Source organism: Salvelinus alpinus, chromosome 17 (genome assembly GCF_045679555.1).
Source record: "Salvelinus alpinus chromosome 17, SLU_Salpinus.1, whole genome shotgun sequence".
In the NCBI taxonomy this organism is placed as follows: domain Eukaryota; kingdom Metazoa; phylum Chordata; class Actinopteri; order Salmoniformes; family Salmonidae; genus Salvelinus; species Salvelinus alpinus.
In genome coordinates this window covers 45,641,146-45,655,529 of record NC_092102.1, presented here as the reverse complement: position 1 = coordinate 45,655,529, position 14,384 = coordinate 45,641,146, and the positions used below count along the sequence as shown (strand labels likewise).

The following is a 14,384-nucleotide window of genomic DNA, read 5'->3' as shown; positions in this document are numbered from 1 at the left end:
CTCTCTCTCTCTCTCTCTCTCTCTCTCTCTCTCTCTCTCTCTCTCTCTCTCTCTCTCTCTCTCTCTCTCTCTCTCTCTCTCTCTCTCTCTCTCTCTCCTCTCTCCTCTCTCTCTCTCTCTTCTCTCTCTCTCTCTCCTCCCTCTCTCTCTCTCTCTGTCTCCTCTCTCTCTCTCTCTCTCTCTTTCTCTCTCTGTCTCCTCTCTCTCTCTGTCTCCTCTCTCTCTCTCTGTCTCTCTCTCTCTCTCTCTCTCTCTCTCTCTCTCAGCTCTTGGTTGGGGGACAACCTGATGGTGGGCTGTAATGCAGACTGTCACTGTTTACGAGAGCTCTATAACCCAGTCTGTGGAGCCGACGGTGTGATGTATTACTCCCCTTGCCATGCAGGCTGCAGCACAATCAACCACACAGAGGTCTCCACAGGTAGACAGGTAACCAACCAACTGTTCAGCAAAGATCTCACTTAAATTAGTTCAATGAGTTAATGAAGATAAACGGTAGTCTGTCAGTGTACATGTTCACTCTGTCTGACTGTCCCTTCTGTCTGGCTGTCCCTTCTGTCTGACTGTCCCTTCTGTCTGACTGTCCCTTCTGTCTGAATGTCCCTTCTGTCTGATTGTCCCTTCTGTCTGACTGCCCCTTCTGTCTGACTGCCCCTTCTGTCTGGCTGTCCCTTCTGTCTGAATGTCCCTTCGACTGCCCCTTCTGTCTGACTGCCCCTTCTGTCTGACTGTCCCTTCTGTCTGACTGTCGCTTCTGTCTGACTTCCCCTTCTGTCTGACGGCCCCTTCTGTCTGACTGTCCCTTCTGTCTGACTGTCCCTTCTGTCTGACTGCCCCTTCTGTCTGGCTGTCCCTTCTGTCTGATTGTCCTTTCTGTCTGATTGTCCCTTCTGTCTGACTGCCCCTTCTGTCTGACTGTCCCTTCTGTCTGACTGTCCCTTCTGTCTGACTTCCCCTTCTGTCTGACTGTCCCTTCTGTCTGATTGTCCTTTCTGTCTGATTGTCCCTTCTGTCTGACTGTCCCTTCTGTCTGACTGCCCCTTCTGTCTGACTGCCCCTTCTGTCTGACTGCCTCTTCTGTCTGACTGTCCCTTCTGTATGACTGTCCCTTCTGTCTGACTGTCCCTACTGTCTGACAGTCCCTTCTGTCTGACTGTCCCTTCTGTCTGGCTGTCCCTTCTGTCTGATTGTCCCTTCTGTCTGACAGTCCCTTCTGTCTGACTGTCCCTTCTGTCTGATTGTCCCTTCTGTCTGACTGCCCCTTCTGTCTGACTTCCCCTTCTGTCTGACTGTCCCTTCTGTCTGACTGTCCCTTCTGTCTGACTGCCCCTTCTGTCTGACTGCCCCTTCTGTCTGACTGTCCCTTCTGTCTGACTGTCCCTTCTGTCTGACTGCCCCTTCTGTCTGGCTGTCCCTTCTGTCTGATTGTCCTTTCTGTCTGATTGTCCCTTCTGTCTGACTGCCCCTTCTGTCTGACTGTCCCTTCTGTCTGACTGTCCCTTCTGTCTGACTTCCCCTTCTGTCTGACTGTCCCTTCTGTCTGATTGTCCTTTCTGTCTGATTGTCCCTTCTGTCTGACTGTCCCTTCTGTCTGACTGCCCCTTCTGTCTGACTGCCCCTTCTGTCTGACTGCCTCTTCTGTCTGACTGTCCCTTCTGTATGACTGTCCCTTCTGTCTGACTGTCCCTACTGTCTGACAGTCCCTTCTGTCTGACTGTCCCTTCTGTCTGACTGCCCCTTCTGTCTGGCTGTCCCTTCTGTCTGATTGTCCTTTCTGTCTGATTGTCCCTTCTGTCTGACTGCCCCTTCTGTCTGACTGTCCCTTCTGTCTGACTGTCCCTTCTGTCTGACTTCCCCTTCTGTCTGACTGTCCCTTCTGTCTGATTGTCCTTTCTGTCTGACTGTCCCTTCTGTCTGACTGTCCCTTCTGTCTGACTGCCCCTTCTGTCTGACTGCCCCTTCTGTCTGACTGCCTCTTCTGTCTGACTGTCGCTTCTGTATGACTGTCCCTTCTGTCTGACTGTCCCTACTGTCTGACAGTCCCTTCTGTCTGACTGTCCCTTCTGTCTGGCTGTCCCTTCTGTCTGATTGTCCCTTCTGTCTGAATGTCCCTTCTGTCTGACTGTCTTTTCTGTCTGACTGTCCCTTCTGTCTGACTGTCCCTTCTGTCTGACTGTCCCTTCTGTCTGGCTGTCCCTTCTGTCTGAATGTCCCTTCTGTCTGACTGTCCCTTCTGTCTGACTGTCCCTTCTGTCTGACTGTCCATTCTGTCTGGCTGTCCCTTCTGTCTGGCTGTCCCTTCTGTCTGATTGTCCCTTCTGTCTGACTGTCCCTTCTGTCTGACTGTCCCTTCTGTCTGACTTCCCCTTCTGTCTGACTGTCCCTTCTGTCTGATTGTCCTTTCTGTCTGATTGTCCCTTCTGTCTGACTGTCCCTTCTGTCTGACTGCCCCTTCTGTCTGACTGCCCCTTCTGTCTGACTGCCTCTTCTGTCTGACTGTCCCTTCTGTATGACTGTCCCTTCTGTCTGACTGTCCCTTCTGTCTGACTGCCCCTTCTGTCTGGCTGTCCCTTCTGTCTGATTGTCCTTTCTGTCTGATTGTCCCTTCTGTCTGACTGCCCCTTCTGTCTGACTGTCCCTTCTGTCTGACTGTCCCTTCTGTCTGACTTCCCCTTCTGTCTGACTGTCCCTTCTGTCTGATTGTCCTTTCTGTCTGATTGTCCCTTCTGTCTGACTGTCCCTTCTGTCTGACTGCCCCTTCTGTCTGACTGCCCCTTCTGTCTGACTGCCTCTTCTGTCTGACTGTCCCTTCTGTATGACTGTCCCTTCTGTCTGACTGTCCCTACTGTCTGACAGTCCCTTCTGTCTGACTGTCCCTTCTGTCTGACTGCCCCTTCTGTCTGGCTGTCCCTTCTGTCTGATTGTCCTTTCTGTCTGATTGTCCCTTCTGTCTGACTGCCCCTTCTGTCTGACTGTCCCTTCTGTCTGACTGTCCCTTCTGTCTGACTTCCCCTTCTGTCTGACTGTCCCTTCTGTCTGATTGTCCTTTCTGTCTGATTGTCCCTTCTGTCTGACTGTCCCTTCTGTCTGACTGCCCCTTCTGTCTGACTGCCCCTTCTGTCTGACTGCCTCTTCTGTCTGACTGTCCCTTCTGTATGACTGTCCCTTCTGTCTGACTGTCCCTTCTGTCTGACTGTCCATTCTGTCTGGCTGTCCCTTCTGTCTGGCTGTCCCTTCTGTCTGATTGTCCCTTCTGTCTGACTGTCCCTTCTGTCTGACTGTCTTTTCTGTCTGACTGCCCCTTCTGTCTGACTGTCCCTTCTGTCTGACTGCCCCTTCTGTCTGGCTGTCCCTTCTGTCTGATTGTCCTTTCTGTCTGATTGTCCCTTCTGTCTGACTGCCCCTTCTGTCTGACTGCCCCTTCTGTCTGACTGTCCCCTCTGTCTGACTGCCCCTACTGTCTGACAGTCCCTTCTGTCTGACTGTCCCTTCTGTCTGGCTGTCCCTTCTGTCTGATTGTCCCTTCTGTCTGAATGTCCCTTCTGTCTGACTGTCTTTTCTGTCTGACTGTCCCTTCTGTCTGACTGTTCCTTTTGTCTGACTGTCCCTTCTGTCTGACTGTCCCTTCTGTCAAATCAAATTGTATTGGTCACATACACATGGTTAGCAGATGTTATTGCGAGTGTAGCGAAATGCTTGTGCTTCTAGTTCTGACAGTGCAGTAATATCTAACAAGTGATCTAACAATTCCACAACAACTATCTAATACACACAGATCTAAGTAAATTAATGGAATAAGAATATATACTGTACATATAAATATATGGATGAGTAATGACAGAGCAAGGCAAGATGCAATAGATGGTATAAAATACAGTATATACATATGAGATGCAAGATATGTAAACATAATGTAATGCAAGATATCTAAACATTATTAAAGTTACATTATTAAAGTGACTAGTAATCCATTTATTAAAGTGGCCAATGATTTCACGTCTGTACGTTGGCAGCAGCCTCTCTGTGCTAGTGATGGCTGTTTAACAGTCTGATGGCCTTGAGATAGAAACTGTTTTTCAGTCTCTCGGTCCCAGCTTTGATGCGCTGCTGCGCCTTCTTCACCACGCTGTCTGTGTGGGTGGACCATTTCAGTTTATCCATGATGTGCATGCCGAGGAACTTAAAACTTTCCACCTTCTCCACTGCTGTCCCTTCGATGTGGATAGAGGGGTGCTCCCTCTGCTGTTTCCTGAAGTCCACAATCAGCTCCTTTGTTTTGTTGACGTTGAGTGAGAGGTTGTTCTCCTGACACCACTCCGAGTGCCCTCACCTCCTCCCTGTCTCATCGTCGCCTACTAGTGTCGTCTGCAAACTTGATGATTGAGTTGGAGGCGTGCATGACCACGCAGTCATGGGTGAACAGGGAGTACAGCAGGGGGCTGAGCATGCATCCTTGTGGGGCCACAGTGTTGAGGATCAGCGACGTGGAGATGTTGTTTCCTACCTTCACCACCTGGGGGGCGGCCCGTCAGGAAGTCCAGGACCCAGTTACACAGGGCGGGGTTGAGCCCCCAGGCCCCGAGCTTGATGATGAGCTTGGAGGGTACTATGGTGTTGAATGCTGAGTTATAGTTAGTGAACAGCATTCTTACATACAGTTGAAGTCGGAAGTTAACTTGGAGTCATTTAAAACTTGTTTTTCAACCACTCCACAAATGTTTTGTTAACAAATTATAGTTTTGGCAAGTCGGTTAGGACATCTACTTTGTGCATGGAACAAGTAATTTTTCCAACAATTGTTTACAGACAGATTATTTCACTTATAATTCACTGTATCACAATTCCAGTGGGTCAGAAGTTTATGTACACTAAGTTGACTGTGCCTTTAAACAGCTTAGAAAATTACAGAAAATGATGGCTTTAGAAGCGTCTGATAGGATAATTGACATTGGAGGTTTGGAGGTGTACCTGTGGATGTATTTCAAAGCCTACCTTCAACACACAAGCCAGCTGGTCTGTGCATGCTCTGAGGACGCGGCTAGGGATGCCGTCTGGGCCGGCATCCTTGCGAGGGTTAACACGTTTAAACGTCTTACTCACGCCGCCAACAGAGAAGGAGAGCCCACAGTCCTTGGTGGCGGGCCGTGGCGGTGGCACTGTATTATCCTCAAAGCGAACAAAGAAGGTATTTAGTTTGTCTGGAAGTGTGACGTCGGTGTCTGTGACGTGGCTGGTTTTCTTTTTGTAATCCGTGATTGACTGTAGACCCTGCCACATACGTCTCATGTCTCTCCCCTACAGGCCCTTCTGTCTGACTGTCCCTTCTGTCTGACTGTCCCTTCTGTCTGACTGCCCCTTCTGTCTGACTGTCCCTTCTGTCTGACTGTCCCTTCTGTCTGACTGTCCCTTCTGTCTGACTGTCCCTTCTGTCTGACTGGCCCTTCTGTCTGACTGGCCCTTCTGTCTGACTGTCCCTTCTGTCTGACTGTCTCTTCTGTCTGACTGTTCCTTCTCTCTCCCCTGCTGTCTCTTCTGTCTGACTGTCCCTTCTGTCTGACTGCCCCTGGTCAGATGTACTCGGGCTACAGCTGTGTATGTTGACTCTGTCTCCTCTGTCTGGTGCCCCCGGTCAGGTGTACTCTGGCTAGAGCTGTGTATGTTGACTCTGTCTCCTCTGTCTGGTGCCCCTGGTCAGGTGTACTCTGGCTAGAACTGTGTATGTTGACTCTGTCTCCTCTGTCTGGTGCCCCTGGTCAGGTGTACTCTGGCTAGAGCTGTGTATGTTGACTCTGTCTCCTCTGTCTGGTGCCCCCGGTCAGGTGTACTCTGGCTAGAGCTGTGTATGTTGACTCTGTCTCCTCTGTCTGGTGCCCCTGATCAGGTGTACTCTGGCTAGAGCTGTGTATGTTGACTCTGTCTCCTCTGTCTGGTGCCCCTGGTCAGGTGTACTCTGGCTAGAGCTGTGTATGTTGACTCTGTCTCCTCTGTCTTGTGCCCCTGGTCAGGTGTACTCTGGCTAGAGCTGTGTATGTTGACTCTGTCTCCTCTGTCTTGTGCCCCTGGTCAGGTGTACTCTGGCTAGAACTGTGTATGTTGACTCTGTCTCCTCTGTCTGGTGCCCCTGGTCAGGTGTACTCTGGCTAGAGCTGTGTATGTTGACTCTGTCTCCTCTGTCTGGTGCCCCTGGTCAGGTGTACTCTGGCTAGAGCTGTGTATGTTGACTCTGTCTCCTCTGTCTTGTGCCCCTGGTCAGGTGTACTCGGGCTGCAGCTGTGTGGTGGGGGGGAACGTCACGTCGGGGCAGGAGGGTCTGGCTCTGGATGGGAAGTGCACCAGCTCCTGTAGTCACATGCCAGCCTTCCTCACCTTCCTCTTCATCGTCATCTTCTTCACCTTCCTGTGTAGTATCCCCGCCCTCACTGCTACCCTCAGGTGGGTACAGACTCTATCCCTCACTGCTACCCTCAGGTGGGTACAGACCCTAACCCTCACTGCTACCCTCAGGTGGGTACAGACCCTAACCCTCACTGCTACCCTCAGGTGGGTACAGACTCTAACCCTCACTGCTACCCTCAGGTGGGTACAGACTCTAACCCTCACTGCTACCCTCAGGTGGGTACAGACTCTAACCCTCACTGCTACCCTCAGGTGGGTACAGACTCTAACCCTCACTGCTACCCTCAGGTGGGTACAGACTCTAACCCTCACTGCTACCCTCAGGTGGGTACAGACTCTAACCCTCACTGCTTCCCTCAGGTGGGTACAGACCCTAACCCTCACTGCTACCCTCAGGTGGGTACAGACTCTAACCCTCACTGCTTCCCTCAGGTGGGTACAGACTCTAACCCTCACTGCTACCCTCAGGTGGGTACAGACTCTAACCCTCACTGCTACCCTCAGGTGGGTACAGACTCTAACCCTCACTGCTACCCTCAGGTGGGTACAGACTCTAACCCTCACTGCTTCCCTCAGGTGGGTACAGACTCTAACCCTCACTGCTACCCTCAGGTGGGTACAGACTCTAACCCTCACTGCTACCCTCAGGTGGGTACAGACTCTAACCCTCACTGCTTCCCTCAGGTGGGTACAGACCCTAACCCTCACTGCTACCCTCAGGTGGGTACAGACTCTAACCCTCACTGCTACCCTCAGGTGGGTACAGACTCTAACCCTCACTGCTTCCCTCAGGTGGGTACAGACTCTAACCCTCACTGCTTCCCTCAGGTGGGTACAGACCCTAACCCTCACTGCTACCCTCAGGTGGGTACAGACCCTAACCCTCACTGCTACCCTCAGGTGGGTACGGAGCAGACAGACAAAAGAGAGTGTGTGAACTGTGGTATATTTCTGTTATAACCATGTCTGATAGTAAACTCTAGTGTGTGAACTGTGGTATATTTCTGTTATAACCATGTCTGATAGTAACCTCTAATGTGTGAACTGTGGTATATTTCTGTTATAACCATGTCTGATAGTATCCCCAGTGTGTGAACTGTGAATCTGAAGTGCTCTCTGTCGACCCCTACAGGTGTGTCCCAGACAGCCAGAGGTCCTTTGGACTGGGAATCCAGTGGATCGTGGTGAGAAGTCTAGGTATTTCATTTCTCTTGTTGAATTTGCTTTGATTTGATAAATGTGTCCTTGTAGCCTGAGAATCCCGACAACAAGCTCCCGAGTGGCGCAACGGGTCTAAGACACTGCATTTCAGTGTTAGAGGCGTCACTACAAACCCTGGTTTGAATCCAGGCTGTATCACAACCGGCCGTGATTGGGAGTCCCATGGGCCGGCGCACAATTGGCCCAGCGTCGTCCGGGTTAGGGGAGGGTTTGGCCGGTGTAGGCCGTCGTTGTAAATAAGAATTTGTTCTTAACTGACTTGCCTAGTTAAATAAAGTTTAAATTGAAAAACAATGTAAATAATGTGATGTTGTTCCTAAAGGTGGGATCCCAGGCCCGATAGCGTTTGGCTCTGTGATCGACATCTCATGCCTGCTGTGGCAGGACCAGTGTGGAGAGCAGGGCTCCTGCTACCTCTACCAGAACTCTGCCATGAGCCGCTATACACTGATCGCTGGCATCATCTACAAGGTAACTCGATTCCCACATGACTGTTATTTCATTCTGTTATAGGATTGTGTTCAAGGACTTTCTTTATTCTCGTGACCATATCAAATGTTTGTTTAACTGAGAGAGAATTCTATTCTATTCTAGTGCATGTCTTATTCTCTATTCTCTCTCTCTCTTCATCCGTCCCTCCCTCCGTCAGGTTCTTGGCACGATGTTCTTCCTGCTGGCCAGTGTTCTGTACAAGCCCCCTCCAGAGTCGCCCCAGAGCAGCTGTGAGAGCACCGACCACGGGGCAGGGAACAGCGGGGGAGAGACGGGGGACCTCTCCATCAAGGACCTTCCGCCAAAAATAATCTCAAATGTACACGCCAGGTTATGATGACTTCAGACCCCACCCACATCTCACCGCGCGTGTGTGTGTGTGTGGGTCGTGCCACTGCGTCCTCAATGACTGCCAACCCGTGCCCATCTCATGGCCACTCCCATCACACAGACACATCCCCCCAGGGCAAGGCATGTCTGCTCCACCTACTCAGCCCAACTTCATCCCATGGGCTTGCCCTCCATCACCTCCCTGCCAGCCCACTGAACTTGGGGTTTGTGTGATGTGATGAAAGACTTAGACCAGGGTCACAGATAGGGTCAGAGGTTATTCTGAGAAGTAGGAAAGTCTCCTGATGGCTTTGGGGATTTAAACCACTGAAAAGACACACTTTAACCTCTCTGGGATATGTGGGACGCTAGTGTCCCACCTGGCCAACATCCAGTGAAAATGCAGAGCGCCAAATTCAAATAAATTACTATAAAAATTAAACTTTCATGAAATCACACATTCAATATACCAAATTAAAGCGACACTTGTTGTGAATCCAGCCAACGTGTCAGATTTCAAAAATGCTTTACGGCGAAACCAAACAATGCTATTATCTGAGGATAGCACCCCAGCTAACAATCATAGACCATCATATTTCAACCCTCCCGGCGAGACACAAAACGCAGAAATAAAGATATAATTCATGCCTTACCTTTGACAAGCTTCCTCTGTTGGCACTCCAATATGTCCCATAAACATCACAAATGGTCCTTTTGTTCGATTAATTCCGTCGATATATATCCAAAATGTCCATTTATTTGGCGCTTTTGATCCAGAAAAACACCGGTTCCAACTTGCACAACGTGACTACAAAATATCTCAAAAGTTACCTGTAAGCTTTGTCCAAACATTTGAAACTACTTTTGTAATACGACTTTAGGTATTTTTTAACGTAAATAATCGATAAAATTGAAGACGGGATGATCTGTGTTCAATACCGGAGGAAAACAATGTGTAGCATGCTTTCTGGTCACGCGCCTCTAACAAACAGTACACTTCACTGGAGCCTCATTCTGAACATGGCTACTTCTTCATTTCTCAAAGGAAAAACCTCAACCAATTTCTAAAGACTGTTGACATCCAGTGGAAGCGATAGGAACTGCAGGAAGGTCCCTTAGAAATCTGGATTCCCAATGAAAACCCATTGAAAAGAGAGTGACCTCAAACAAACAAAAAATCTGAGTGGTTTGTCCTTGGGGTTTTGCCTGCCAAATAAGTTCTGTTATAGTCACAGACATGATTCAAACCATTTTAGAAACTTCAGAGTGTTTTCTATCCAATACTAATAACTGATTGTTGTGGCTTCCTTTCCTCTTTACCATAGCCACTGCCCAAGCCTGAAGCGGGGCTGTTTCGTACTCATACAGTCCACACTCAAGGTTTCCAAATGGCCAAACATTCAATGACATCCAGGGATATGGTGCAACAAAAATGTTTATTCTTCTTATATCTAACAAGGAAATGATTCTCCAATCAACTTAAAGCATAGATTACTTGATATGGAAAATACATAATATGATCTGTATGTCTGTCTGTCTGTATGGTCAAAAAACTATACTGCTCCCGCGTCTAGCAAGGACTCCCCCCCCGAAGGCCCAACTTCCTGCCTTTATACTAACACACTTAACACAGTACAATGAATGGGCAAGAGGGGGGGCTAACAGTTACACTAACAACAAATTAATATATCTCAATCAGGTAAATATAAATCATAAAGGTACCTAATATTTCATCATATACATTCATATTTAATATATTTACACAAATGTACATGGAGTTCGGTATGTTCAGTCTTTTATACAAATATGTCCAAATCGGCTCTAACAATATGCATATATTAGCATCTGGGACTGAGTAGGAGGCAGTTTACTCTGGGCACGCTTTTCATCCAAACGTGAAAATGCTGCCCCCTATCCACAAGATGTTTTAAGGGATCTAGTAAATCTGGATCACGGAAACGTTACAGATTGCACGACAGAAATGAAAAGGTAATTTCCGATTGAGACGACATATGCAGAGTTTACCTTGAATGCAGTCTCCACTAACGCAGGAACATTGCCTTTGAATTTCAATCACGCTGTAACAATAAACTTCCACGATACGGATTGAAAATAAGCCTTAAATGAGTATGGTATGGGACATGGGACAGTATCTATAGTATGGGACAGAATCTATGGTATGGGACAGTATCTATAGTATGGGACAGTATCTATAGTATGGGACATGGGACAGAATCTATAGTATGGGACAGTATTTATAGTATGGGACATGGGACAGAAGCTATAGTATGGGACAGTATCTATAGTATGGGACATGGAACAGTATCTATAGTATGGGACATGGGGCAGTATCTATAGTATGGGACATTATCTATAGTATTGGACATTATCTATAGTATGGGACAGTATCTATAGTATCGGACAGTATTTATAGTATGGGACAGTATTTATAGTGTGGGACAGTATCTATAATATGGGACAGTATCTATAGTGTGGGACAGTATCTATAGTGTGGGACATGGGGCAGTATCTATAATACAGTATCTATAGTGAATGTCATGCCATCAGTATGAAGCATTCCTTATATTGAGGGATGAAAGAAAGAGGCATTTAACACTCGTAAAACAACCCTGTTGTCTTGCCCTAACACAGTTACAGCAGATCGTTTTCATATCATAATATAAACTATAGACCACAAGTATTTAAAGGTACTTACTGTTATTATACCTATACCTAGTGAGAAAAATAACACTCATGTACTTCAACAAATGGAAGAGCACACAGCTGTTAATGACAGCCGCTATAAAACGACAGTGAAAGGCCTGTAGCGGGATGCCATTTAACAGAACACTGAGCTTCAAGAGAGTCTGTGAGGATGATGGTGCGATTTCATCCTGTCCACGTGCCCTTCAACTAGTCAGATCCATGGGGCATTATCATCCTGTCCACGTGCCCTTCAACTAGTCAGATCCATGGGGCATTATCATCCTGTCCACGTGCACTTCAACTAGTCCAGGGGTGAGCAACTCCAGTCCTCCAGGTCCTGATTGGTGTCACACTTTTTCTCCATCCCTAGCAAACACAGCTGATTTAAAACTAATTGCATTTTTAACTGAAGATCATAATTAGGTGATTATTGGAGTCAGGTGTGTTAGCTGGGGCTGGGGCAAAACTGTGCCACCAATCAGGTCCCCGAGGACTGGAGTTGTCCACTCCTGAACTAGTCAGAACCATGGTGTGATATCATCCTGTCCACGTGTCCTTTAACTAGTCAGATCCATGGTGTGATATCGAGACACATAACTGCACTTTAAGACCTAATCAGCACTGATGAACTTAGACAATGGTATTATACAAGAGTTATTCTGGCAGTGTATGCTGGTTGTAATTAACAGCTAGGGACAATGCACAAAATAAATGAGTTGCAGTATAAAGAAAAGACAACAGGGCTCTTCTCCAAACCTCCAAGTGTGCCAAGTATCATTGCCCCAATCCGTTTTCTGTTTTGGGATCTTATTTTTTCCAGATAATTTATGATAGATTGTTTTCACATGATTTGGTATTGTACCAGACATCTTTGTATATGCAGTAGAGCAGGGCTGCCCAACCCTGTTCCTGGAGATCTATCGTCCTGTGGGTTTTCAGTCCCACCCTCTTCCTGGAGATCTACCGTCCTGTGGGTTTTCAGTCCCACCCTCTTCTTGGAGATCTACCGTCCTGTGGGTTTTCAGTCCCACCCTCTTCCTGGAGATCTATCGTCCTGTGGGTTTTCAGTCCCACCCTCTTCCTGGAGATCTACCGTCCTGTGGGTTTTCAGTCCCACCCTCTTCCTGGAGATCTATCGTCCTGTGGGTATTCAGTCCAACCCTCTTCCTGGAGATCTATCGTCCTGTGGGTTTTCAGTCCAACTGTCTTCCCGGAGATCTACCGTCCTGTGGGTTTTCAGTCCAACCCTCTTCCCGGAGATCTATCGTCCTGTGGGTTTTCAGTCCAACCCTAATTTAGCATATCTGATTCAGCTAGTTAAGGTCTTGTTGAGCAGCTAATTAGTAGAATTAGGTGTGTTAAATTAGGGTTGGACTGAAAACCCACAGGACGGTAGATCTCCAGAAAGACGGTTGGATTTAGTTTAGTTTATTAATTCGACCATTTAAAAAAACAAGCGCACATACAACTTGAAAAAGTCATACATGCACATGAATAAAATCATTGAGGATAACACACAATAAAGTCTGGGACTTATTTCCATTGTGGTCCTCTTGAGACAAGATGGCTATACAAGATCCAACACAGTATGGCAGTGAAATAATAAAACAAAAACAGAGAAGAAGAACATCTATCTCATCATTCCAGTTACATCATAGGGGTTATACATATGGGCACAGAAGACATCAAACATATTTTTACTTTATTTTTAAATCTGCCCAGAGAGGACGTTGTTGTTATGGGCAGAGGCAACTCATTCCATTCTGAGGCTCCAGTATTCTAGAAAGTACCTTTCCCAGCATTACTCCTGAACCTGTATAAGCACACATCAGCAACACCTGATCTGGTGCTGTGATTGTGTGCATCCAGTAACACCAGGAAAGTAATCACTTAGCTATCTGGGTGCAGGACCATAAATACTCCTGTTAACCAAACCTAGTCTAATCTGGGACACCCTAGCCTCAACAGGCAGCCAGTTTAGTTACTGAAAGCAGCTCCTGCCTATGTGAGTACGTGGACTCACCTTCAATACTACCCTGATCAGCTTATTCTGGGCTATCTGGAGCTTTCCCTTCATCAGTTTAGATAAGCCCCCAAACCAGGAAGTACTAGCATAGTCAAAATGGCATTGAATGAGGGCAGTAGCTAGCACATTCATGGAGTCCTTATCAAGCAGCTTGGACTTTCTAGACAAAGACGTAGTCCTGTTATTAACCTTTCCTAGCACTTTATTGGCCATGCTCACACCTCCCAAGCTTCCATCAAGGGTACGTCCCAGGTAGCTAACAGAGGTTTTAGTAGACAGCACCTCGCCCCCTAACTCCACACTGATTTCAGAGGACCTACTCAATTTAGGTCTGGATCCCAAAATAATTGCTTCAGTTTTCCCTAAGTGCAGAGCTTATTATCTCCAAGCCATTTGCTAATGTTAGTAAGCTCTGTGCTAAGTATGCTCTCCAACATAGTTTTACTTTTGTGAGACACCAGACGTGTAGAGTCATCTGCATGAAGAAAAAGACGGCAAGAACAAGCATCTTTCATATCGTTAATATACAATAAAAACAGCAGAGGCCCAAGCACGCTCCCCTGCGGAACGCCACAACTCATTGGTTTTGCCTGAGACAGTGAACCATTAACCTCTACCACTTGGTTGGACTGAAAACCTACTGGACAGTAGATCTCCAGGAAGAGGGTTGTACTGAAAACCTACAGGACAGTAGATCTCCAGGAAGAGGGTTGGAGTGAACCTACAGGACAGTAGATCTCCAGGAAGAGGGTTGGACTGAAAACCTACAGGACAGTAGATCTCCAGGAAGAGGGTTGGACTGAAAACCTACAGGACAGTAGATCTCCAGGAAGAGGGTTGGACTGAAAACCTACAGGACAGTAGATCTCCAGGAAGAGGGGGACGCCTCGGCGGACTCCGGAAGAGGGCGACCTACAGGACAGTAGATCTCCAGGAAGAGGGTTGTACTGAAAACCTACAAGACAGTAGATCTCCAGGAAGAGGGTTGGACTGAACCTACAGGACAGTAGATCTCCAGGAAGAGGGTTGGACTGAAAACCTACAGGACAGTAGATCTCCAGGAAGAGGGTTGGACTGAACCTACAGGACAGTAGATCTCCAGGAAGAGGGTTGGACTGAACCTACAGGACAGTAGATCTCCAGGAAGAGGGTTGGACTGAACCTACAGGACAGTAGATCTCCAGGAAGAGGGTGGGACTGAACCTACAGGACA

At 47.6% G+C, this 14,384-nt stretch overlaps 1 protein-coding gene across 2 annotated transcripts in view; it reads left to right on the top strand.

The window, feature by feature from the left end:
• The window catches only part of LOC139543036 (solute carrier organic anion transporter family member 4A1-like), an 83,257-nt gene that overhangs the window by 63,453 nt on the left and 5,420 nt on the right, over positions 1-14,384 (top strand). The window contains exons 8-12 of one of the 2 annotated variants that reach the window (XM_071349144.1): positions 267-429; positions 6,254-6,432; positions 7,529-7,593; positions 7,940-8,088; positions 8,267-8,428. In XM_071349144.1, the coding sequence (XP_071205245.1) occupies positions 267-429; positions 6,254-6,432; positions 7,529-7,593; positions 7,940-8,088; positions 8,267-8,428 (718 nt within the window). Of the gene's footprint in view, positions 1-266; positions 430-6,253; positions 6,433-7,528; positions 7,594-7,939; positions 8,089-8,266; positions 14,046-14,384 lie in introns of those variants that run through there. The other variant, XM_071349143.1, reaches the window with a different exon arrangement.